Source organism: Periophthalmus magnuspinnatus, chromosome 22, assembly GCF_009829125.3.
Source record: "Periophthalmus magnuspinnatus isolate fPerMag1 chromosome 22, fPerMag1.2.pri, whole genome shotgun sequence".
Classification (NCBI taxonomy): Eukaryota; Metazoa; Chordata; class Actinopteri; order Gobiiformes; family Gobiidae; genus Periophthalmus; species Periophthalmus magnuspinnatus.
The window spans coordinates 2,768,931-2,796,904 of NC_047147.1; the positions used below are offsets into that span (position 1 = coordinate 2,768,931).

At 39.9% G+C, this 27,974-nt stretch overlaps 1 protein-coding gene across 1 annotated transcript in view; it reads left to right on the forward strand.

Moving 5' to 3' along the window:
- The first annotated feature begins 520 nt into the window (after window positions 1-520).
- mta1 (metastasis associated 1) overlaps window positions 521-27,974 on the forward strand; it is an 81,138-nt gene continuing 53,684 nt past the window's right edge. Inside the window, exons 1-3 of the mRNA XM_033988281.2 lie at window positions 521-731; window positions 19,775-19,842; window positions 21,599-21,692. Coding sequence (XP_033844172.1) covers window positions 704-731; window positions 19,775-19,842; window positions 21,599-21,692 — 190 coding nt within the window. The 5' untranslated portion in view covers window positions 521-703. The remainder of the gene's footprint in view (window positions 732-19,774; window positions 19,843-21,598; window positions 21,693-27,974) is intronic.

Below are 27,974 nucleotides of genomic sequence, written 5' to 3' on the forward strand. Positions count from 1 at the left end.
ATATACCAGAATCACATAGAGCGGGTTAATATGAACATTTAAGACCAAATGTCAAGTCTGGCAGCAGCAGTTACAGAGAGCAGGGACACAGTTTTTCAATGTAAAGTGAATTGGAGCCGGAGTCAATGGAGCCGGAAGTGATATATACAGTCTATGAATAGAATATATGTAATGTGTATGTTTAATGCCATACTGTGTGGAAACAAGCAGACTCCCCGCTTCCCACCAGAAAAGTTGTGCAGTACACCTTTAATTTAGCCCTAATTCGTTGTATAACCCCAGTTCTATACATTTACTTTAATGGTATTCAAATTAATTAAAATGTATGCTAAACCCTTTAATTTTGTTAAGCAGTGACGTCACGCGCTTAGCAAAAAAAAAAAAACAAAAAAAAAAAAACGTTTTAAAACATGGCGCTGCTTTAGCTAGCGGTCGCTCAAGCTAACGTCTCGAAAACTAAAACAGTTTTCGACACTGCTTATCATGTTTAAATTGACTTGTTTTAGTTGAATAAGCCGCCAAAAACTTCGTGGCATCGCAGACTAGCCGTGTACTGTCTCTTTAAGCTCGGGCTGTCCTCTCGTTTCGTATTGATCAATCCTCCATTTTCCAACACGGAGCGGCGGGCGGCAGTGCGGTGCTAACCCACACCACCGCCTGGAGCCAGCAGTACCTGGAGAACGAGCCGGGCCAGCGGGCAGACATGGCAGCCAACATGTACCGGGTTGGAGGTAAGCTTCTGGAGCGTTTATCCTCCGCTTCTCTGCTCGTAGTTTTTAATTTATGGCGGAGTTAGCTTCGGATCGCTGTGTGTGCAGTGTATTTACAAAGCGTGGTCTTCCCCTCTTTTATTTCGCTTCACAGATGATGGTGAGGAGGAAGAGGAGGATGGTTGGTTGGTTGGTGATGAAGAGTATCTTATAGACCAGAGCTGGCCTTAAATTGCCTCCGTTCGGGCTCTGTTTTTACGGTTTAAACTTGAGATTATAAGCGAAACTGTGCAGTCAGACTAACCTGCGCTATAGGTTTATATTTAAGGTAACATGGCGAGCGTTATTCAAAAAGTTTTGGTGCACTTTTGCCTCCGCTAACCTCCTCCTCACACTGTACATTACGAAGTGGTGTAACAAGAGCGAGCTCCAGGGCTTGAAGTGCTTGAATTGATAGATTTGAAAAAGGTGTACGCGTTTGTATTAAAGAAGCACTACGTAACTTTTTTGTTTTTCGCTTTTTTGTCTCCATGGAGATGTCCCTGCTTTGCCTAGAATGCTCCACAAAAGACGGTGAACTTCATCGTATCCGTCTTCGTATAGACAAGCGGGTGACATGAACAGACCAGGTTACAGGTCTGATCTGCGGAGAGGCAAGACTTGCTTATACACTGCCTGGCCAAAAAAAAGTCACCAGCTGGATTTAACTAAGCAAATAGGTTGGGTGTTACTGCAGTCGGTCAGGTCTAGATTCAGCGACAGTCTGTGCTCAAAGAATAAAGTCAGGTGACACCTGAATATACTAAATGACCAGGTTATTCAGTGGATTTTTTCTTCCCTGATGGCACGGGCATATTCCAAGATGACAATGCCAGAATTCATCAGGCTCAAATTGTGAAAGAGTGATTCAGGAGCATGAGACATCATTTTCACACATGGATTGTCCACCACAGAGTCCAGACCTTAACCCCATTGAGAATCTCTGGGATTTGCTGGAGAAGGCTTTGTGCAGTGGTCAGACTCTACCATCATCAATGCAACATCTTGGTGAAAAATTCATGCAACACTGGATGGAAATAAATCTTGTGACTTGCAGAAATTTATCAAAACAATGCCACAGTGAATGTGTGCTGTAATCAAAGCTAAAGGCGGTCCAACCAAATATTGGAGTGTGTGAGCTTTTTTTTGATGGTGACTTTTTTTTTGGCCAGACTGTGTAGTAAGAATGTGTGTTATGTAAGACATGTTGAAGCAAAAAAAAATAAGTAAATAAATACATGCAAAATTGATGTGTTCACTCATATAGTGGAACATTACAGGTGAAGCAATAACGTCTCCGTGGAGACAAGTGAGTAGTGGACCCTCCACCAGAAAAGTTACAGTTCGCCTTTAAAATCCAGGGATGCGTAGAATGAATTGTAACTTGGATTTTACTTTGTATATTTTATTAAAGACAAATTCTAGATTGGTGTTGAAATAAACTGGGCTTTCTGGTTGTAGTTCAGATAATGTTTTGTTCTGGGATATGACGCTATGAAGTTGTGAAGTATTTGGTACAATAATTTACAGTTTTTCAGGGATGCAATAGGCTAGAGTCTCAACTGAAACCCCAGGAAACACAACATAACATGCTGGCCTTTATATTTTATGTAAGAAACTTGAGGTTTGTGATAGAGAATCAAGTTTCCCCTTATAGAACAAACCGATTACATATTCTGTGCTCAGGTTAATGAAACATACAACACCAACGCATAAATGATCTGTCCATCTTCTCGCTTTAGCTACCAATTATCTGTAATACAGAAATACAAAAAATATGCATTATTTAACTTTCATGCTTGTTTCCATGGAAATTTTGTCCTTTTGGCCATAATGTTCCTTGATATACAGGGTCTCTTCTCCATAGAGTTAACTCGTAACTTGGCCCAGTGGTATCACTTGCTTGTCGACCATGGAGATGGATAAGTTAAATGCCATACTGGGGAACATCTTCATGACAAGCAGGTCCCTTCACTCGAAATGTTACATGGTTCATTTCAATATATTTAAATCAAAACTGTACACTGATGTTTTAATTACAGCAGTTACATTATCTACTTCTTCTGCTCCATCTGACCCTCTCCTCTGCATCCTCTGCTCCCTCTGACCCTCTTTGTTGTATCGTCTGCTCCATCTGACCCTCTCCTCTGCATCCTCTGCTCCCTCTGACCCTCTTTGTTGTATCGTCTGCTCCCTCTGACCCTCTCCTCTGCACCCTCTGCTCCACCTGACCCTCTCTTCTGCTCCATCTTAGCTACAGCAGTTATCAGTTACATTATCTAATTATTGCAGAATTATAATGGTAGAATACTCACAAAATCTCACTTATCTCCTGAACAAAAACATACACGTAGGAGTTTTATTTCAAATACAAACCATAGGTCCCTTGGTTTACCAATCTGTTTGATAATATGCATTTTAATCACTGTTTAGATTTATGCAAATGTATATATCTGTCAAAAATAACAAATGATCCCTCTTCTTTTCTCCTCCCACTCACTTTTTTGTGGATAATTAAAATAGGAGTCACATTAAGTGGTAATGATCAATGCTTTTGGGGCCTGCATCACTGACTACTAACGAGGAGTTGACTAATTACATGCTGTTTATGCCCAGCATCTCATTTCAGCCCTAGTATCACAATATGTGTTCTCTTTTATTATAATACTACTTATAGGGGATCCACAGTCTCTCCTCTGCATCCTCTGGTCCATATGACCCTCTGCTCCATTTTTGTGACTACATTTGAATTCTGAAGCTCTAAATTTTAGTTTATTCATGACTTATTCTGTATTTATCATTTAAGTGTGTGTGTTGGAGTGTATGAGAGTGTGAGTGAGATTTTGTTGATTTTTTTTTTCTTTGTTTTAATTTTGAATTAAACGCCTAATGTCTGCTATTCCTGTTGCAGTAACAAAATTTAAAGTTTAATATATCGCTGAAATAAACACAGATGATAAATGATAATATTGAAACAAATTTCTGCCACTGACACAAAAACACAAGAGCAGATTTAAACCACAAAATCTATTCTAAATCTACAATATTGTTAAAAAGCATGAGCTGCAAGAAATAAACAGACGAATAAAACACTTAGTAGTTAGTCATAGAAGTTATTAGTTCAAACTTTTACATGTTAAATCTTATATAGCCAAAAAATAACCAAAAATGTCCCAGTAGTGCAAAGAAAAAGTACACACGATAAATATTGACCCAAAAAATACAAGAAAACAAGCTGGCTCCTCTCAAAACGCTTATCCTCCAAATAAATACATTTAAATTTAAGATCAGATTTTTGTAATGATGGCCAGTAAGGTTCGTTGGTTGGTTGGTCTCTCAGTTGCTGTGGTAACCCAGTGCAGATCTGGTCCACGACTGGTTTCCCTCCTGTGATTTGGTCGAAGGAAATTTCTGGAAAAATAATTTTAATTTTAACTCCAACTATTTGTTCTCCCTATGTTAGTGTGGCAGAGTGGTGTCCTCCCTCTCACCAGGAGGTTGTGGGTTAGACTCCTGTTTATGCCCCATAATGAATGAATGGGAGAGTGGATGGTTATTCAGTCTTTCTCTAAAAATAATTGATCTTTTGGTAATGGACTGTTGGTGACCTCATGTGACCTCAAATAAGGCAAGCTTTTCAAATACAAATGTATATCAGTCTGTACTTGATTTTAAAGAAGGGGTATTTTACTTCTATGGGGTCATAACTGCTAGCACATTTAGCTCAACATATTTCCTTTTATTGTTTTGAAAATGCTATATTCATCCAAAACAACATATTAACATGTTTTATAAGTGCCACTTTCGTTTTTGAATCAAGTCACTCCTCCTTCCGCGCTATCACAACACAGTGACACTCAGTGTTCTTCCTACTAATGAAACTACTGCACATCACATCAGGTTTGGCGAGTTGTTGGGCTCAGTTTTGTATTATGTTTTTGTATATTTATGGAGAATTGTCGTGTGGGAGCATGGGTGACGTAGGCAGCTAACTGTAAGGAGGGTTCAAACAGAGCCGAGAGAGATTGCTAGATTGCTCAAACACACAAAGATGTGTTTGAGCATGTTCAGGCATGTTTTTGATGAGGGAACAACGTTATAACATGGAAAGGGACTGAAGAATAAAAAAAAAATGTTTTAAAAGTTTAAATTTTGTGTCAATCCTCAAAAACAACCTAGAGTAGTTTTGTTTCATTGACAATAAGGTTAATCCCTTTTAGACATCTGTGAATGTAATACTGTGCTATAATATGCTGTCTAAAGTTACACTAATATCTGTGTGTTATGCTGGAGTTGGACTACATTTTAATACTTAAACATGTATATGTAACATATGTATATTTATTTGTATAAAAATAACATAATTCTCAACTTATAATTGGGTCCTAAAATAATAATCAGCAGTAGGCCTGTCATGATAATCACTATTGACTCATTGTGCTATATATGAAGCTGGGACTATATTTTGGCGGTCAGTATTTATCATATTTACGTTTTCTTTGCACTGCTGGGGCATTTTAGTTATTTTGTTTTATATGATCATATTTAAGCCATTAAAATTTGAATTAATAACTTCTGACTCATTACAGACACACACACAAACTAATGACTAAACTGTTTCATTCTGCTGTTTATTTCTTGCAGCTCATGATTTTTAACAATGTTGTAGATTTACAGTAGTTTTTATGGTTTAAATCTGCTCTTGGGTTTTTATGTCAGTGGCATAAATTAGGTTCAATATTATCATTTATTGTCTATATTTGCTTATATAGATATGTCAAACTTCAAAATGTGTTATCGCGACAGGTCTGTTGAGCATCTGTTGTAGTTTTAATCTTCACAAAAGCCATTTGGAGGTGGCCGCTGTTTCTTGCACAAAGCGGCGGCTCCTCTTTTGTGAATGAGCCCTGGACCGAAGCTGTGGGTTTGAGGTCTTTATTTCTCCTGAACACAACACAGCCAGTCTTCAGCATTTGGCTCTGGTGAGACTGAGTGAGAGAAAGTATTCTATTTTTTATGAGCATTGAATTCCAACTCAAGTACTTAAAAAAACTTAAAAGCATTGCAAATGTGTCAGATACTTAGTTTTTAGGTTGTTTTTATTTTTGTTTTAAGTTTAAAGGTGCACTATGCAACTTTTCTGCTGTGGGGTCTGCTACCTGCTTGGCAACACATAGATGCTGCTGCTTTTGTCTGAAATGTTCCACAGTATGGCATTGAATGAATTTATTTCTTTTTTTAATTTATGCGCGTAAAACATGGATTCTTATGATTTGCGGTGTCACCTTGAGCTGATGGAGTCATCCTCTTGTCTCCATGGAGATGGTTATGTGGTGGGATGAGACAGTGTTTCCATGAGAAGAGACCATAGACTGTATGTATAAATGGACATGGCTAACATGCTAGCCCCCATGTTCCAAGTAGGAAGTGAGCATGGGTGTGAAGTGGTTCCTTCGAGTTCTTGTTCCAGTTCACTTTCTGTTGAAAACCCGTCACCCCTCGATCTCTAACTGCTGCTGTCAGGCTCGTCATTTTGGTCTTAAAATGATCCTGGAGCCTTTATTTAACTATTTTTGTCCCTAAATCGAGATATGAATATTAATAAAAGACCAATCCTGTACCTGCTTTCCCTGAGGTCTCTCCTGCTAGCGTTAACAACAGGTTGATTGACAACCTCGTTGCTAAACGGCCGCTCCTGCCTATCCAGCGGTGCGAGTGGGAGGGGGCGTGTGACTTGAACCACTTTGCTCCTGATTGGCTCTTTGGGTTTGCACTCAGATTTCGAAATATGGTCCCTGGTTGCAGATTAGCCAGCATAAATGCTAGCTTTGATGAGCTTCATTTAGTTGGAACGGATGTCACTTATTATACACTCCACCAGTAAAGTTACACAGTGCAACTTTTAATAACAATAATAATAAATGAAAGTAAAGAAATACATTAAATTAAAAGTAAAATAAAAATGAATATTGTTATGTAATATTTTATTTATTCAGCTCCTTTCTGGACACTCAAGGTTGCCTTACAACAGTAAACAAGTACAAAAGCTTTAATTTACAAGAGTCAAAGGCGTGGAGTCAAAGGCGTGGAGTCAAAGGCGTGGAGTCAAAGGCGTGGAGTCAAAGGCGTGGAGTCAAAGGCGTGGAGTCAAAGGCGTGGAGTCAAAGGCGTGGAGTCAAAGGCGTGGAGTCAAAGGCGTGGAGTCAAAGGCGTGGAGTCAAAGGCGTGGAGTCAAAGGCGTGGAGTCAAAGGCGTGGAGTCAAAGGCGTGGAGTCAAAGGCGTGGAGTCAAAGGCGTGGAGTCAAAGGCGTGGAGTCAAAGGCGTGGAGTCAAAGGCGTAGAGGCTCTGGTCTGGTAGTTTGGTGGAGTGAATAGGCCAGTCTAAACAGGTGAATTTTGAGTTTGGATTTTCAGTGTGGGAGGGAGTCGGTGCTGCGGAGGTCAGGAGGGAGGATGTTCCAGAGCTGAGGAGCAGAGCGGAGGAAGGCTCTGCTCCCCATGGAGACGAGGCGAGCAGAGGGAACAGAGCGGTGGAGGGAGGAGGGGGTAAGGAGGAGGGCGTGGCAGTGTGGAAGAGCTCAGAGAGATATGGCGTTGTGCGGAGCAGGATTTTGTATTGAATGCAGTGTGTGATGGGGAGTCAGTGAAGCTGTTGGAGGATGGTGTGACGTGGTGGAATGAGGGGGTGTATGTGATGATGCGTGCAGCTGAGTTTTGGACCAGCTGAAGTTTATGGAGAGTTTTTGTGGGAGACCAAATAGAAGGGAATTGCAGTAATCCAGATGGAAGGTGACAAGGCTGTGAACAAGGACAGCAGTGGACTGTGGAGTAAGGGAAGGGTGGAGGCAGTGGATGTTGCGGAGGTGAAAGTAGGCAGAGCCTATGTTCTGAATAGGAGAGAATGCTGTCATAGACTGTATATATAAATGGACATCGCTAACCTGTTAGCCACCGCGTTCCAAATAGGAAGTGAGCATGCGCGTGCTTCCGGCTCCATCGACTTTGGCTCCAATTCACTTTACATTGAAACATTTTCACCCCTCTCTCTGTAACTGCTGGTGTCAGACTTGTCATTTTGGTCTTCAAATGTTTGCATTAACCAGCTCTACATGATCCTGATATTTTTATTTTGCTGTTGTGTCTGTAAATCAAGATATAAACATTGGTAACAAACAAATCAGGTGCCTTCTTTCCCCAAGGTTGCTCTTGTTGGCCCGCCCCTTACCATGTGGGTGGTAAGGGGCGTTACCTTCAGTCCCCTCGCTCCGGATTGATTCTTTGGTTGCTATGATACCCAAATATGGAACTTGGCTCCAAATTGGCCCCTATAACTGCTAGCCTCGATGAGCTTAATTTGACTGAAGCCGAACTCTGTGAGTGAAGTCACACGCAGTTAGCCCACTTCTTTATGCAGCTTGTGCTATGGAGGATGACACACAGAGGGAAAGATGGAGCCGTCAATTGGGATGGAGAAGGTATTGATCTTGATTTAGGTGGATTTGGTGTAGTAGTTCAGTTTTATTGTTGAGTTTGAGAAAGTTTGAGGTGAACCAGAATTTAACTTTGAGACAGTTGATTTAGGGATGGGGGTGGGAGTGTGGAGTTTGGTTTGCTGGAGAGATAAAACTGGGTGTCATCTGTGCAGCAGGGGAAGTGGATATGGGATCGACAGGGAGGAGGCAGAGGAGAAATGGCAGAGGGCCGAGGACAGAACCCTGCGGAGCACCGCTGGTAGGAGACTGGATGAGAGGAGAAGGATTTGAGTTGAATGAACTGGGTGCAGTCAGAAAGATGGGAGTGAAAGTAGGAGAGTGCTGTGCCAGTGATGCCAATAGAGTTGAGATGGAATAAGAGATGGTGTCAAAGGTCACACTTTGGGCAGTATGAAGAGGATGGGTAATAGAAGATAATGATAATAAGCTTTTTTTTTTTCCTTCTGTTTTTTTCCAATCATTCAAAAATGCTTATGTTTGTTTTTCAGTATCTTGGAGCCATGGACTAGCATATTTTGCTAGTTGAAGGTAAATTGTTGTTGCTATTGGACAGTCAGACAATTTACATCATGATTGTAAAAGACTGGGGATTTTGGTGTTTTCTTCTAATTCTTCTTCTGGTGTAATCTTCTAATTTGTTTTTTAAACAATTCAGAAAATTAGTTTAAGGAACGACTAGAGATTGACTGTGTTTTTTTCATGGACTTGTGTTAGTTTATCAGTTTATGTTTCCTCTCAAATGTTGATGCTCCTGGAGGTGTTTACAATGTGTGCTCTGAACAGAATTCTACTTTTTAAACATATCGCAAATCCAATCCTAATTGGTATACTCAAAATTGTGCTGCCCTGATCAACTTGGTTATATTTATCTTATATTGTGCAACTCATAGACTGTTTATATAAATGGACATGGCTAACCTGCTAGCTGCCAGGTTCCAAATTCTCCATCGACCCTGGCTACAATTCACTTTACATTGAAAAACTGTGTCCCCTCTCTCTGTACCTGCTGCTGTCAGACTGTTCATTTTGGTCTTAAATGTTCGGATTAACTGGCTCTACATGATCCTCCTGTTTTTATTTCACAATTGTGTTTGTAAATCAAGATATGAACATTAATAACAGACAAATCAGGCACCTTCTTTCCCCAAGGTTGCTCCTATGCTAAACCAGCGATGCTGATGGGACAGGGCATTACTTTCAACAGCCTTGGCTCTTTGGTTGCTGATATTGCTGATATGATATTTGTGGTCGGAATTTCTTATGTGGAAATTGGCTCCAAATTGGCCCCTATAGCTGTTAGCCTCGATGAGCTTCATTTGACTGGAGCCGAATGCTGTAGGTGACGTCACACTCACTCAATCTACTTCTTTATACAGTCCATGTGTGAACCCTAAACTTCTCCAAATCCACCAGCCTCTTTAGTTCGTATCTGCTTCTTTATCATATCAGAGATGGTATCACTCAGTTCACAGTTCAGTCGCCTCGTTACTGCTGCTGAAGTTGGCATCGGTGAAGTGTGAAACAAAAGGTGAGATTCATTCATTAGATTTTACCTGCCATCTCTGTGGAAACGAGTTTTTATTTATTTCATATTTGATGTCACTGGTTGGTGCTTGTTGCCGCTGGTTACAGACACACCTCACAATGAGTTGGTGATGTAAAAATGATTCTAGCGTTGATATTAAAAATGGTGTAAGTTTAACAAAGATGGTGTTTGGAGATTTTTTAATTTTATTTTTGTTTTGCTTGATTGTGTTTTTCAACTGTGATTCATGAAGAGATCCTAAAATCTCCTGACTGTTATTGAAAATTGGTAATTACAGTGGACAAGTGTTTCAAATTGTTAAAGAAAGTCAAATACCAGCAACCAATTAAATGGGGAAAAAACGTCTTTTGTTTTGTTTTTTTCAAAATTTAAAGTTTTCTGTAGGTGGCATGTGGGCCTGTCATAACACATTTTGAAGCAATAAACAATATTGAAACAACTCTATACCACTGATACAAAATAATCTCAGTCCCAATCCCAGTAAACCATTTTTAAATAGACAGAATCATTAAGAGATCTGAGCTGCAGCAAGTTAATATCAGAATGAACTAGTAACAAAGAAAATGGACAGTATTACAACAAAAATAACAAAAAGCTCTCCACTTTTACAAAAAAATTGTACACGCGTTGCAAAAAATATATAGTTCCAGGTTTCATACAGTGAACGCTGAGTTGATATAGTTATTATCATGACAACAGGAACAGTCCCCACAGAGATAAGTTTTGTGCCATACTGTGGAAGATTATAGCAAAAAGAACAGCAATTGGAAACAAGCATGGGAGGGAGGGGAAAGGGGGGCTTCTCCAGGCCTTGTAAGAGTCAGGTTTGTGGAGATGCAAACCCGCACACTGTAAGGATGCATTTTTTTCAGTGCAATTAACACAAAATGAAGAAAAAACCCACCCTTTTATGTTAGTCTTATTTTCTGGCAAAAAAGTTCCATATGCTTTAAAAGGGACTCGAACAAAGGCCATTATAATAAAGCAGATAGTCTATTATTTCTGGTCCATTTATTATGACTTAAGCGTGTGCAGTCTTTCCCTCATGTGCCCACTTCCTGGACTTGTATATTTATTCTCCTCTCAGTGTCTGATTCTGGCCTGGTTTGAATGAGCAGCAGACTTCCTCCGCTCGGTAACACCATTTGATTGGCTCTGGGCTAAATTTGCCTGCACTATGACATCACACGAGCCGAGGCGTGTGATTGGTGGAGCCCACAGACTGGGGACGTGGGGCTGCTCTGTGCCCCAAGGCCCCCCTCTGTCTCTCAGTTTGAGTTTCAGTCGAGATTCAGAGGACGAACACTAAGTGAACCACTGGAAATGTCTGATATTCAAGTGGTAATAGCATTTTTTAAGACAAAATCTTTTAAAAAGTACTTAAAAAAACCCAAAAACAAAAATAAACTAAAAGACTAAGCTGAGAAACTGGTTGGCATTTGTACATGTCTTGTTATATTAATAGTACAGTGTAATGATAGAAAGTGTTTTATAGCCGTTTTAGATGAAATGTTTAGTCTGTGGAGCTTGTCCTGAAAAAGAGACAAGCAGGTGGTAAACCTCCACCCAGAAAAGTTACACAGTGCACCTTTAAAACTACGTCCACAGCATAAATTTGCGTAACATCCTTGTACCCTCGACAGTGGTCTCTGGGTCATTGTTCTGTTTTGGCCTGCATGATTTTGGAAATATATAAATTTTTTTATTTTTATTTTTTTAAACAAGTTTGGAGCTCAACAGTGGCCGTGCGCTTTCATTTTGGAAGTACATTTTCCTTCATATTTCACAGACTTTTTGAGAATTTAAAATATCAGTTCATAGACATCGCAGTGGCTAACCAACTACATGCTTAACTAAGCGCTAACCAATCTCCATAACGCAGTTGTTTTAATTCCAAAAGCACATTTTTTGCCAAAATGCTTTAATAATTTTTTAGAACCATATTTTAAATAGAATTATAGGTCTCGTGGTTATTAGGCACCACAGAGCTTGCAAACTTTCATATATGTATATATATTTTTTTCGGAAAGTCTATGGGTAAAATTAATGAGAACCGGGGGGGTGGCAGTCACTGTTAATTTTCATTGCGATTTTTGTTTTAAGTTCACATTTTAAACTCATCCAGAAGAATTGACAAAAAGCCTGAAATTTTTACTGACAAACTACTACAAGATTCACATTTCAGAACAACACCGGGAGGGCATCTGACACGCAGGGACAGTTCAGAACATATTTGTACAGATCTAAACTACAGGATTAGCTATTTTTATGTAGAAGACAGGAGATTTTGTTGTTTATAGAAATGATCAGAAAAGCCAAAAGCCAAATTTATCAAGAACACAACTGGCAAATCGCAAATTAGCAAATCACAAAAGCAAATGTAGTTTTTGATGGATAATAGTCACTGTGGTTCCAGGTTTGAACTTGTCTGTAATGTCTGTTCTTTTTTGTTGCTAAAGTTTCAAAGCCAAGAAAAAGATTTTGAATGGAGGTTATGATTATTATCCAGCTTTGTCCTCGGTCGGACTCACAAAGCAGAAGCACGTTTCTTTCACTTTAAAATGTTAGGACGCTTTTGGCCCATGCTTGGTGCCCGACTGGTCAGTGTAAAATAGGTTTGTCTTGGAGCAAATCACTATAATTTCACTGAATGTAGAAAGTGTGTTGTCTTTAGGTAATTTCAAACATATTAGTCAGGTTTACTTTGTACCAATAGGTAATTTTAGTGTACCTTTTAGCAGTAATTGGCTGTATAAATTGGCATGTATCTGGCTGTTTTAGCAGCGCACTTTGGCCATTATAATTATTATCTTTGACTAGTGTCCAGTTGTGAGCTGTGGATTGGGTCATTGACTTTTAGTTGCCCTGATGTTTTTTTTTTACCCATCATTCAAGGTATTCTGTCATGTAGACTTTAAATTTAAAAGGTTAATGGAAAATGTATGGCCATTTATGTCATTTTTGTGAGCTGAGAGCATACACGTGCCCTATTCTATTTTATTCCAAGTTGGAATGCTTCTCCCTCTTTGCTTCTCATTTCCTGCTGAGAAAAAGTTTTGTTTTAAAATGATGGGTGACCAATGATTTCCTTCGTTTCACGTGAGTCACACACACATCGTGTCACGGAAATAAACAAATCTGATTGGATGATCGTGCTTGGTTCTGATCTGAGGCATACACATGGACTGTAGATATAAATGGACATAGCTAACCTGCTAGCTGACGTGTTCCAAATAGGGAGTGATCATGGGTGCACTTCTGGCTCCATTAACTCTGGTTCCAATTTACTTTACATTGAAAATCTGTGTTCCCTCTCTCTGTAACTGCTGCTGTCAGACTTGTCATTTTGGTCTTAAATGTTCATATTAACCCGCTCTACATGATCCTGAGGTTTTTATTTTGCTATTTTGTCCATAAATAAAGATACATAACATTAATAACAGACAAATCAGGTGCCTTTTTCTCCTCAAGTTCGCTCCCGCTAGCGTTAGGAACGCTGTTGCCCATTCCCCACTAAACTAACAGTGCAGGTAAGAAAGGGCATTACCTTCAACAGCTTTGCTTCAGATTGGCTCTTTGGTTGCTATGATACTCGCGGTCGGAATTCCAAATATGTAACTTGGCTCCAGATTGGTCCCTATAACTGCTAGCCTCGAGCTTAATTTGACTGGAGTTGAACGCTGTGGGTGACGTCACACTCACTTAGTCCACTTTTTATGCAGACTATGGTTATGCCACTGACGCGAAGCAGGATAATCCCAGTGAAACAGTTTTAAATGGACTGTTTCATTAAAAGACATGAGCTGCAGCAAATGCACAGCAGAATAATGAGCAATAATGAGCCACATTTATTCAACCTGTCTCATTCTCTACAGGTTTGAACTGTTATTACATAGAAATTGCAAAAATCTCCCCACGATTGCAAAGAAACTGTGCAAACGATAAATATATAGTGAATTTTTCATGTACTGAACGAAAAGTGGAGATGGTGATTATGGTGAAAGACTGACTTGGGGCTGGGATTTACTTAAATTCCTCCTTACTTAAAACTCCTAGAATAACGTAGACTAGGGCTGCAAGTACTAGATTAGATATAAACTGAAACTTAAATAAAATTATTTTATCAGTTAATCGAGTTCTAAACTACAGGAGTTATGCAACGCGAGTTCTAAACTACAGGCCCTATATTTTTATATGCAACCTCTTCTTTAAATTTTGTTTTTGATGTGTGGAGTGTTCCCACTAGTCTTGACATACACATATGAACAAGTATCAAGACTAAAAACATTACACAAACAGGATAGTCCGTCTAGCTTTATCAAAACCAGTATTAGACCACATGGTAATTGTAATTTTGTGTTGAAAATTATATTCTATTGTCTAAAAAGAGTCTCTTTATTATAATTAATATACTACTACTAATAATAAATATTATTATTAATATTATATAAATAAATAAATGAAAAAAAAGTCATACAGCTAAACAAGAACTGTTGATTTAACTGTGGATTTAAACATTGTCAAAGTAGAGGCCTGTCTCACATCTTCAGGAAACTGAGAGATTGGGTATCCCAAATGTGCCGGTTCAAAAAGCGCTAGATAAATCAAATACATTATTGTTGTTATTACAGAAATAAAAACTGTACATTATGTCTCTGTATTTCTTCCTGTATTGTTTTCTTGGTTTGAATTTGATCTGGAGGTAGTGTGTCCTCTGCCCCTGACCCTGAGCAGCGTGTGGGTGTACACTGCAAACCAATGGAAACGCAGGAATATGAGACTGTACTGTTTAGAGTCAGAGGTTTGCCCTCTCCTCAAAGACAACAAAAACAAACCAGATTTTTACAATATTCTGAGCCACAGGAACTGTGTGTGGGCGGGGACATGAACACGAGATCACATCGTCTCTGTAAACTGCACACAATGTCAGATTGAATTTTAGATTTTTGGCTAATTAGCTTCTGCTCTTCTGTAAACTCTAAAAAAGTAAATAAATAAAATTGCAGAGTTTAAGGAATGTAAATTAGCAAAAATGTATAAAATATTTGTATTAATGAGGTGTAAATGTCAATTGGACAAAAATCAGTGTGATGAAACGACGATAAAAATAAAATGAGCACTTTACTGCCAATGTGCAACACAGGATGGCTCGCAGTCCCACTCAATTTGATCCAAAATGCAATTTACAACACACATGGAGCAGATTACTTTTCTGACAATTTTAATCATAGAATGTATATAGATGGACATAGCTAACCGATAGACGCTGCATTCCAAATAGGTAGTGATCATTGACTCTGGCTCCAATTCACTTTACATTGAAAAACTGTGTCCCCTCTCTCTGGGACACACAGTTTTCAAAATAAACTTGATTGACAGTGTTGCTAAGTGCTCACTCCCTGTTAAACCAGCGGTACGGGCGGGAAGGTGCGTTAGTTTTAACAGCCTCTCTCCAAATTGGCTCTTTGGTTGCTATGATACTCGTGGTCAGAATTCCAAATATGGAACTCAATTCCAAGTTATTAACCTTTTTAAAACCTGTTATAGAGCTTACGTTTTGGTTTATATGTATAACACCATAATAACACTGCACTGAACTCGCGGGCCATAGGCCTTCTTGAACTACAGTATTAGTCCGGTAGACCACATGGGTAATGTGGTCTACCGGACTTTTAACAGTATATGTATGTGCTAGCTGGCGAGCTCATCTGGTAAGTCATCTGACTTTCACACGAGGGACCTGGTCCCCCTTGAGAAAAAGGGTGGGGCTTAGCATGAATCACATGACTGTCGTAGCATAAAAGAGCACGGCTTAGCGTGAATCGCACGACTGTCACAGAAAAAAAGGGCGTGAATCATACTAGAAAAATTGTACAGTATTTCCAATTTGTGCATGGGATCAACAAAGTATAAATCTATTCTTGTTCATTAAATGAATAAATAAATAATGTATTTATTATTTATTTATTTATTTACTTGATGAATAAGTTGTATACCAAGGTAAATTGCGTAGATAAAGCCAGTGTGGCTACAAAAGTGTGAACAAGTTTTTCAAAAAATGACATGCTAGCATTAGTTAGCACCTTACGCTGGCAGACATCTCCCTGACTTTTTCCTGCTAATAAAGCTAGTGTGGCATTACGAGTGGTTACAAACATTAGATGTTACATTTTTAGCAACAACACCATTCCAGTTAACCTGGAGAAAGGATTCCTAAAGACACTTATTACAGAACAGGCTCCACATAATATAGCATTGCAATACATTAGACCCGTACATTAATTATTTCCTTCTTTACATTCATAAAAAATGCTGGACCCCCCCCCCCCTTGCCTGCACAGTCCATGATCCACAACTTATACATATCAGGATATATGGAAATGGTTCAGAAAACATAAATCAAAAGACAAAACAGCAGTCACACCCACATCAGTGCCAGCAGCTCCACTGTTGCAATCAGAGCAACCACAGATGACCTGAAACATACAACCACAGATTAACTGAAACATAAGAGCTTAGAGTGAAAACTTGGAGCGCATTACCCAAGACGCACATCCCAATTTACACGTTCACAGTGCACGGTCCTAGGGCTTCTTAGGCCAGTGAGTTGGTGTCTGACGCGCTGGTGTACTCTATGTGAATCAGTGAACCATGAGGGGAAACCAGGCCGTTGCACTCAAGGTGCATCACCAGCAGTGTAGCGAGACTCCTGGCTCAGCTTTGTTCAGGTCATGGGTCAGGTGCGGGGCTCAGGCAGCTGCACTGAAAGAAGACACAACTTAGAAGTGTATATTTGTTTGCCTAGATGCTGAATGATGAAATTAACTCAAATGTATGTCATGCCTTGACATTGTTAAACTCAATGCTCAATGTGTAGTCTGTGCCTTTAGGAATCGGCGTGGCGTTGTTGCTAAAAATGTAGGAGCCAATGTTTGTAACCACTTGTAATGCCACACCAGCCTTATTAGCAGGAAAAAGCCAGAAAAGCCCGCTAGTATAAGTCGCTAACTAATGGTAACATCTCCTTTTCTGAAAAACTTGTTAAACCCAGTGTGGCTACAAAAGTGTTATCAATGCAATTTACCTTGGTATACAACTTATTAAAATAAGGTTAATAATGCACATCAATATCACATAAAGGTGATGTACTGTCTGAATTCAGGTTAGCTCCTTTACTGTATATAAACCAGTTTAGCCGTTGCCACAGCAATCCCGGTCCCCTCTAGTCCTGCCCCCTGCTGTCTTCAGGTTCAAATCAGCCGTAGTGCTTACAAATCGTTTTGAGACAAACTTAGTGCAACAAATGTCTCAAAACTCGTGAAAGTGTAATTTTACAAGTACAAACATAAAACGATATTTGTAAGTCAAGTGTAAGTAAAACATTGTTAAAAATATCAGCAACAGATAGCAACAGAAGCTAACATGTTACTGTGGTAACCAGAGCAGTGTAATCACTTCCGTCCCTCCTGACCTGACTATTAGCACTAACCATGTCACATCCTCTGCCCATGTCTAACCAGGAAGTAAAATAATACACTTCGCCAAAAGGTCAAACTGGGAAAAACTAGATGCAATTAGATTTTTTTTGTTGTTTTTATTGTGAATGTAGATTTATTTGACTTTTAAATATTATAAGTATATATTTTCTTTAAGCTTTCTTAGTCTTGTACAGCAGATGAATCTTTGAAGGGTAGGCAGAGAACTGAGAGGGGGAGCAGAGACTGAGGCAGGCTCCCTTCAGCCTCAGGAGCCTCGGGACGTCCCACTGAGGGATAAGCCCCGCGGAGATGGAGCAGAGCCAAACGCAGCTAACTACGGGCCTACAGCACAGCACTAGATTAGCATTAGCACAAAGGCAAAGAGGGAAGGCTGCACTGTAGGGCTGCCAGGTTAATCACCAGTGAATCAAAATCAGTTTGAATGGTTGGATTGAAATTACGAAATCTCAAAAGCATCAACATCTAAATATGCCATTGTCTCCATTTGAGTCTTATGTAAAATGTGCTAATATCTAATTGCTAATATCTAAGTCCTAATAGCTAATTAAATTAGCTGTACATGTTTTAATCAGGCACTTTTCTGGTGGTGGTGGCGGCGGGAGATTAAATATAAATATATCTTGCTTATTTAATTACATGTGTTAATACTTTACTTCTTGCTCTAACATACACTTTTACTGTGAGTGGGGTCTCCTCCACAGATCTGACCTGTAACTTGGCTTTAGTGTTGCATGCTTGCTTGCTCCATGGATATATATTTAATACCATATACTCTAGAACATTCCAAAAACATCTCCACTTCGTAAAGCAGATAGCAGACTCTTTAATTCAAGATTTGTTTTGAATCAGACCTATTCTGACCACTGTGACGTACACCCCCACAGTGATGTATGCACTTCCTTCTCTAGTTTTATTTTCTTAATTGGTGATTCTTGTAAGGTTCGGGAGCATTGCGTAGTCATTTTGGTACAAATGAAAAAAAAGGGCTTCTCGCTAGCGTTGCTTTGTTGTGATGACGTTTACGGCAACGTCAGCTCCCATTGGGCACCGCAGTTTTCTAACACGGAAGTCAGCGGACTTGTTTCTTTTATTACGTCGTTTTAGATGAATATAGTGATTTGAAATGTGCACATTATAACATAATGATCCGCGGGTGTCACAAGCAGAAGCACAATATGGCTGATTTAAAATGTGAAATGATTCTCTGTTCTAAAAATATCCATAATTTCCTGCTGTGTATTTTTCTGTTTAGAGCACATTTGAATGGTCTTAAATTCCAGTTAATGTTTGGTGATTTTGTAAATGCCGCATTATTTTTACTGTTCTGGGTTTGATTGTGTTACTTTAAATTTGTTATTCATTCATCAACACACGCTCTCCTGATTATTTTTATTCATAATATTCCAGCATTTCCAGTTTAAAAATTACATCACCTCTCCTCATAGGTTCCATTACAACAGCTGTGGCAGCGTTTCACTTTCAATATTGTCGATGGCATTACTGGTATTTTCCCCGTCTCTGCTTGACTTGTACTAACTTTATCAGTGCAGAGTGAGACCTCCAGAAACAGTGAATGAACTCGGCCTAAACGTGTCCCGCGTGAGGAGGTCTGGACTCGGCCTAAGCGAGTCCCGCCTGAGGAGGTCTGGACTCGGCCTAAGCGAGTCCCGCCTGAGGAGGTCTGGACTCGGCCTAAGCGAGTCCCGCCTGAGGAGGTCTGGACTCGGCCTAAGCGAGTCCCGCGCGGGCGTGGAGGTCTGGACTCGGCCTAAGCGAGTCCCGCGCGGGCGTGGAGGTCTGGACTCGGCCTAAACGAGGCTTGCGCGGGCGCGGAGGTCTGGACTCGGCCTAAGCGAGTCCCGCGCGGGCGTGGAGGTCTGGACTCGGCCTAAGCGAGTCCCGCGCGGGCGTGGAGGTCTGGACTCGGCCTAAGCGAGGCTCGCGCGGGCGTGGAGGTCTGGACTCGGCCTAAGCGAGTCCCGCGCGGGCGTGGAGGTCTGGACTCGGCCTAAGCGAGTCCCGCGCGGGCGTGGAGGTCTGGACTCGGCCTAAATTAGGCCGGGTCCAGACCTCCTCGCGCGAGGAGGTCTGGACCCATCACAGGCATCTAGGCCAACAGGAAATATACTGTATTTTTACACCATTTTGTGAAACTGACTAATTTATTTTTCTTTCTCTCCGTCTCTTCCCCCCTCCCTTTTTCTTTCTGCTCCCCTCTTTCTCACTCTTTCCCCCTGTCTTTTTCCCCGTTGCCCCTCCATCTTTCTTTCTCTCCTTCTTCCCTCTCTCTCTGCTCTCTTTTCTCTCCTTTCATCTTTGCTTCTCCCTCTCCATTTTTGACCTGTCTTTACCCCTGTTTTTCTCTTGTCCCCCCCTTTTCTTTCTCTTTCTCCTTTTTTGTTCTCTCTCTTACTGTTTTTCTCTCATTCTCTTACTCCGCCCCTCTATCCCCCTCTATCCCTTTCTCTCTCTTTCTCTCTTTCACAGATTATGTTTATTTTGAAAACTCGTCCAGTAACCCGCTGCTGATCAGGAGGATAGAGGAGCTTAACAAGGTGAGACCACAGACTTTTAACATTCAAGTATGAGCCAAAACATACATTCATAAACTATAAATGTGTATGTTTTTACCTTGTGTTGAGTGATCACTATTCTCTAATTAAAAACACACTAACATACCTTTCAACTTTAATTCATGAACATAACCAAGACTTTTAATCTGTGCCAAAAATAGTGAAATTATTTCCTGAACGTCTGAGTTCTGCGCCAAACCACAGGCTTTATCTGACAGACGATTGGCTGTAGATCTCTGCTTTAAAAAGACCCAAACTGATCATTGATAATTTGAAACAGTTGGATTCACAGACTGTGTAAAGAAGTGGACTAAGTAAGAGTGATGTCACCCACAGCGTTCGGCTCCATTCAAATGAAGCTCATCAAGGCTAGTAGTTATAAGGGCCAATCTGGACGTGATTCCGGCCGCGAGTATCATAGCAACCAAAGAGCCAATCTGGAGCAAGGCTGCACCACCCACACCACGAATTTAGCAGGGAGAGGGTGCTTAGCAGCGCTGTCAATCAAACCTGTTGCTAGTGCTAACGGGTGCAACCTTGTGGAAAGAAGGCGCCTGATTTGTCTGTTATTAGTCTTCAAATATTGAATCACGGACAAAGTGGCAAAATAAAAACCCAAGGATCATGTAGAGTGGGTTAAAACAAACATTTTAAGACCAAAATGACGAGTCTGACAGCAGCAGTTGCAGAGAGAGGGGCCACCGTTTTTCAATAGACAGTGAACTGGAGTCGAGGGAGCCGGAAGCACGCCCATGATCACTTCCTCTTTGGACTGCAGCAGTTAGCGCATTAGCTATGTCAATTTATATATACAGTCCATGACTGGATCTCAGTTTTCTTTAAAAAAGAGATGAACAGTTTTACATTGGAAAATTTTCTAGATCTGAGTGTGTGTATGTATATATGTGTAGATATGTGTGTGTCTGTCTGTATGTAGGGGTGTGTGTGTGTGTGTATGTATGTGTGTGTGTGTATATATATATATGTATATATATATATAATTAATTAAACCTTTATTTTATTTGGAAAAAACAAAACTGTTTTGTATTTACAATCTTCATAAATCCATATATGACCAACATTGTATTCATTTTGCTCATTCGTAATATGTTAACATGCTGTCTGTCTGAAACTGAAATGCACCCAAAGTATTAGAACTGCAGGATTAATCTACATCAAAAATTGATATTTGAATTGACAAAGCAATTTTGTTGAAATGTCCCTGTGTGTCAGATGCCCTCCCTGTGTGTGTGTGTGTGTGTGTGTGTCAGATTCCCTCCCTGTGTGTGTGGGGGTGGGTGTGTGTGTGGGGGGGGTGGGGGTGTGTGTCTGTCAGACACCCTCCCTGTGTCTCCATGGCGTCTTATTCTGGATGTGTTTAAAAATTTTACTTTGAATAAAATCTTACTTATTAAAACATAAATCATTAATCCAATCACAATTACAATACTTACAGAAAAAAACGCATTTAGATTTTTTTCCCAGATGGTATAAAAACCACACCATCACAGACTTGTTTTGTCCTTCTTCTTAGACCATGATTCGGGGCTGTCTCTTTCTGTCTGGTGCAAAGTTAAACCTCGCCCCACTCTTTGTATTCCCTCATTAATGCCGGTGCTAAACTTGTCTGTTTTGGTGCGTTTTGGTGCCCGGCATGCGGCTCCCTGTTTCCGTGGTAACGCCGCTTGTCTCCTCTCTTTTTTTTATGTGTTTATTTATTTATTTATTTTTTTTTCAGACCGCCAATGGAAACGTGGAGGCCAAAGTGGTGTGTTTTTATCGACGTAGAGACATCTCCAGCACACTCATCGCTCTGGCTGATAAACATGCAAGTGAGTATCCTCGTTTAACCCACACAAAAACATACACTGGTCTTGTAATATCAAAAGGTGGGATGCGCCAATGAGGTATTTTGTATCAGAAATTGGCGACGATCCTGAAAACATTCATTGGATTGGAAATCGGGACAGTGACTCAGTCTGTAGTTTGCCCTCCAATCCGAATGTTGATAGTTTGAATTCCGCTCTTGAGATAAAAACATTATTGGGTTGAGTAGTCAGATCTACTGCCCCACAGGTTGGCGATGTGATTCCAGCTCCCACAGATGAATGCTGCTGTTGTGTCCTTGGGCAAGACACTTAACCCACGTCACCACTAGGGATGGGACGATATTAAATTTTAGACTCACGATTATCGTGGCCAAAATAATCGCGATTAACGATATTATCGCGATAATTATTAACCTGTTAACGTTCCGGCGGCCGGGCCTACTTTACAACTTTACAGCAATGTACATACACTTCTATGTCACCCGCACAAACAATCTACACATCAAATGAAAGCTGCGGCGCTTGTCTTTCTGTCTGGTTATGCAAACCATTTTCACCTGTAATCACCACAGTGCTGACAGGAAAGATGTTTTTACAGAAAAGTCACAAAGTGTGAATCTGGACTTCACTTACCATTGAGCGCTCTGGTTCTGTCAAACATCAACATATTCACACAAAATTGGTCTCTTTTGTTCCGTAAAGGTCCAGAGAATATAATCCAGTCAAGAAATTATGTCCACAAAATAAGATCCTCCATGTCCAATCTGCTGCAGGAAAGTACTCCAAATATGAAATCTGCTCCGTCACTTCTTTGCATTTCTTTTGTCGATTTCAGGCATAATAAACTTCTGACAGCGCCAACTTTGTTCCCCAGTGCTAAACACACGTGTTAGCTTGTGATTGACACCAGTGTTGGCCAATAAGGTGGGGGTTGTGGGTTACTGGAGCCGCAGACAGCGAATCAGTGCTACAGATGACTGAAAGTTTATGCCCCACTCTTCCCCTTGTAGAATCAACCAATTACATTACACACATTTAGTGACGTTTTCCCCTTACAGCCAATGAGCAGTGGGACAGGATGACGTATCACATGCCATGGTTTTCCGTAAACAGACGTACCCGGAAGAAAATGTGTACTCCTCAATGCCATGCTGTCGAAATGGACCAGTCCTTGACGAACACTTAATTTTTTTTAAATTAAGGCACTTTGGTGAATTGGGAAACGAGTGGATGCAGAAATGTGTGCATAATGGCGCATTTTACGCACTGTTGTTTTGCGTTTTAAACATGACGAAACGGACAAACCAAAGGGAGTACGTGATCGAGGACACGGTGGATGTTTGTACAAGTTAAACTAGAGGCATCTCGGACCCGGAGTGGTTCATGGCAAAGAGTAAAGTGTACTCAGGAGTAAAGGATCTTATTTTTTGATGGATTGGATGCTGTTCTCGATCGGTAAGCGTGGTTTATTCTGCTATTGACTTAATTGTAGGTAAAATATACAGTGTATAATCGTTACCATTGCTTCTGTGCACATAGTGCGCATTCGGACCATGCGCTCTGGCACATTTTTGTTCAGCTGTATGAATTAGACTTAATTTGTCTATTGTTTAAAAGGTGGTGTTTTATTTTGCAGTTTGCATTATTGTAGGTAAAAATATAAGATGTACACACATTAGCATCTCATCTGTGCGCACGGGTACGTTCCTGTGGAGAGTTACGGATAAACTTTGTTTATTGTTGAAATCTGACAGAATATAGTTCAGACAGAGATAAGCACAGACGCTACAAGTGTCATTGCTATGTCAGAGTGGGCAAACACCACAAACTAACATCTAAACATTGTATTGAAACTGCAAACATGAGGCAGTGTGGTGCCGTAAAGGCGATTATAATCGTACACGATGATCACGATTATAAAAAAATGCCACGAACGATTAATTGCGGACTTTTTTTAATCGCAATTAACAATATTATCGTATATCGTCCCATCCCTAGTCACCACCCTTGTCTGTGTAAACTGGTGTGTTAATGTGTGTGTGACCGTTTATCAGTAACCATCAACCACCTCCCACATATTGGTTCAGTCGGTATGAATTGATTTGACTATTCACTGATCAGTCTCCCTAGAAAGTCTCAGAGTGTTTGAATTTGTATTTATACTAAGTTCTTCTATAGTTACTTCTAACACTACAGAACACATTTGGATCAGTTGTGTCTTATTTTAGTTGTGTTGCTTGGGTTTTGGGTGATGCTTATAACCATAGTATCAAAATTGGCATCGGAACAGAAGAAGCTGTATCGGCACATCCTAATTAAAACGTCTTCTTATGTTATGTATGGTAAAAAGGGGGAATGGGACCATAGGTTCTATATATAAATGGACATAGCTAACCTCCTAGCCACCGTGTTCCAAATAGAAAGTGAGCATGGGAGCGCTTCCAGCTCCATCGACTCCATTTCACTTTCTACAGAAACACAGTTGCCTCTCTCTGTAACTGCTGCTGTCAGCCTTGTCACTTTAGTCTTAAAATATTCGTATTAACCCATTCTACATGATCCTGGTGCTTTTATTTCACTATTTTGTCTGTAAATCAAGACATATGAACATTAATAACAGACAAATCAGGTGCCTTCTTTCCCCGAGGTCGCTCCCACTAGCGTTAGCAACACCGTCAATCAAACCTGTTGCTAAGGGACATTACCGTCAACATCCTGGCCCCGGAATTAGCTCTTTGGTTGCTATGATTCTCAAGGTCAGAACTCGACTCCACATTGGCCCCTATAACTGCTAGCCCCTGTAAGATTGTGAACACGTGAGTAAAACAACCTTGCGATATTATTCCCTTCACAATATTATCCATAATTCACTTTTTCCAGGTAGTTGTTTATATTTTATAGTCATAAAATTATAGTTTATAGTTAATCAAGAATACATAGTGTTTTTTTTTTTTTTTTTAATGAACATGTCCAGCCAGTAAATCAAATACAATCTTTCACATTCTTGTTTCTGTTCACTTCAGACTTGGCAGGTAACAGTTTCTGGAGCAGGCTGAACTATTGAGTGCAGTTCTTTGCACAGATTCAGAGTCTAGACACTTCTCTCCTCTCAGGCCCAGAGCAGACAGACCTTCGATCGCTCCGTCAATATGGCCGCCCTCCATTTGCGGCTCCGGCTTATCTGTGTATTTGTGACAGAGCTTGACTTTTACTTCAAATCCATGCTTCTTTTGAGGCAAATTAGTCATTTCTATAAAATAATTTTAAGGATTCCAAAATATGGCAAGAAAAAGTCCATTTTGTCAGTATCACTCCTCCACATGATTAAAGTTGCTTTCACATTCTAGAATTAAACGCTATAATTTCCAATGAAGCAGGGGGATTTAATGTTTTTGAAAGAAATATCGAAATTGAAATCACTCCCAAATCTTGAACCTTATCATTATTTGGAATTGGCTCCACAAACTTGCTGTATACAACTGACAACAATCACATCTTTGGGGTTGAACAATGGTGCTATACTTTCAGAAGCTATAGAATTATGATTTGATGATGTGACTTCCAGGTCCAACCAGAAACTTCACAGCTGATTCCTGGCTTTGTTTTTGTTCCTTATCCATCAAACAAGAGACAGTTACTTTTTTTTTTTTTTTTTCAAATATTTAAATAATGTAGTAATAATCTACCATAACATAGGATTGCTGGTGTGTATCTCATTAACTGTTGCTCATTAACGTCACCCATAGCGATTAGCTCCAGTCAAATGAATTATAGCATTATATCTTAGTATATAAAATATATATATATATATATATATATATAAGTAAATCCATAATTGGAATTCTGACTGCAAGTATCATGGCAACCAATCCGGAGCGAGGCTGTTGAAGGTCATGCCCCTTACTGCGATATTGTCGGTGTCAGTGGCATGAAACTATTTTATGCCACTGACACAAAAATCAAAGACCAGATTTAAACCACACAAAACTATTCTAAATCTACAATATTGTTAAAAATCATGAGCTGCAGTAAATACCGTATTTTCCGGATTATACGTCGCTCCAGAGTAAAAAATCCGTAATAATAAAAAAGTCGCATTTTTGGGGGAAATTTATTTTACAAAATCCAAGAACAAACATTTTATCTTAAAAGGCAAGTTATAATAATAACAATAAAATGGAGAACAACAGGCTAACGTAACACATAGACAGTGAACTGTATACATGTCTGGTATGTTAACATAAGATATTAACTGTTAATCACATAACTAAAGCATAAAAAACAAGCTAACAAATTTACTCTGGATCTCACTCCAAATCACTAAATCCATTGAATTCTTCATCCTCGGTGTCGTTTCTGAACAACTCGCCAACTCCGGAAGTAGATGAAGCGCCGCTTCCATGTGGCTGTCATACTGGTACACAAGACCAGAGCTCCCTCACACAGTTGTCATTGTGACAATAACCAAGATGTGAAATTATATGTAAAATTATTAAAATATATAAGTCACATCTGAGTATACTGTAAGTCAGCAATGAAAGAAAGTGTGACTTATAGTCCGGAAAATATGGTAAACAGGAGAATTTTAAGTTGTTAGGTTTGCATCTGTATTGAGTCAGAGACATTATTAATTCAAACTTTTACAGCTTAACTCTGATCATATAGACAAAAATAGTAGTGCAAAGAAGAAGTACACATGATAAATATTGACCCAAAAAATATATTATTCCAAGTCTGATATATGAAACTCACAATAATACCTACACTCATTCACTGCTGCTGCTGCCGCCGCCGCTGTTGCCGCCACCACCACACCTGAATCTCAAAACACATGAACCTCATTTCTAATACTTCCATTACTATGGACCACTATTAGTTGTGGTAGTAGTAGCACTACATCCACCACTACCAACTGACTCTCTACTATGTCCAGCTCTTTATACTACTACTACTACTACTTGCAAAATGTACACGCGATAAATATTGACCCCAAAAACCTATTGGTCCAGCGTTCATATGTTGAAGTTGATATCGCAATTATGGTGACAGGCTTTTCTCCAGCTCTGTTTTTAAACTATAGGCCTTCTAGTCTGTTTTGATTTGACATGTTCACAGCTTGTTTTAAACCTCTGTCTCCTCGTGTTTACTATGAGCTGGGAGAGGTTCAGTCCTGCTGATCTTAATGCAGCAGCCTGAGGACAAACAGTTGTTTTATGGACCTGACGAGGGAATTAGCACCAACTGCAGCCCCAGACGCAGGTGCAGAGGAACACTGGCTTCTCCGGGTTTGGAAATGCAAATGAAACAAACAACGAGCACATTTCAAACATCAAGAACAATACTATGTACCTGTGTAGTTCTGAGCGTGGGCCTTTGTGGTGTACACGTCTGAAATGGAGTCCAGATTTTGGGTGTGGTGGACTGGATTTTTTCCTTCAATGATGCAGTGTCCTAGAAATGCTTGTGTAATGTTAGAATTGTGTTGGTAAAGTTTAGCCATTAAAGTTCACACGACAGGTTAGATTTAAGATTTTAGTTAAAGCAGATATGACATGTGAAGAGATCTTAATCAGACCTATTCTGCAAACTGGACTTTTCAGAGGTTTTAACCATGTTCTAGCTGTTTCTTCTCATTGAGCCTCTAAAGATTACTCAAACATGCACAAATCACTAATCACTCATAAATACAACTTCAATCACTTATTTTTAAGACTTGATTTTTCCGATCAGGCCCTGTTTTCACCTCCACCTGTACACGCCCACTGTGACGCACGCGCCCACTATAACGTACACACTTCCTTCTCCAGTTTTATTTTCTTAATCAGTGATACTTGTAGGAATCTGCAGCGTCATGTAGTCATTTTGTACAAATTTTTAAAAATGTGCTGCTCTAGTCTGATGTGCAGCTATGCATAGGGGGTGCTGACAGCATGCGGCGCTTTGTTGTGATGACGAAGCCAGCTCCCATTGGACAACGCAGTTTTCCAACGTGGAAGTCAGCGGAATTGTTTTAGGTGAATATTGTGATTTAAAATTTGCGAATTATGATATAATGAATGAGGCATCAGAGATTAGAACTATAGAGACACAAGCACAATAGGACTGATTTAGGGTTAGAAGGTAACTATATCAATATGATTTAGGCCTTAAAAAAACACATACCAAAATGCATATTTTATCAAGACGAAGTAGCACTGTTGCATCCCTATGGCTTACTACTGACTATAAACTATGGAGTCTTGGAAATAACTGCTTACCTGTAAATATGTATTGATTGTAATGTCG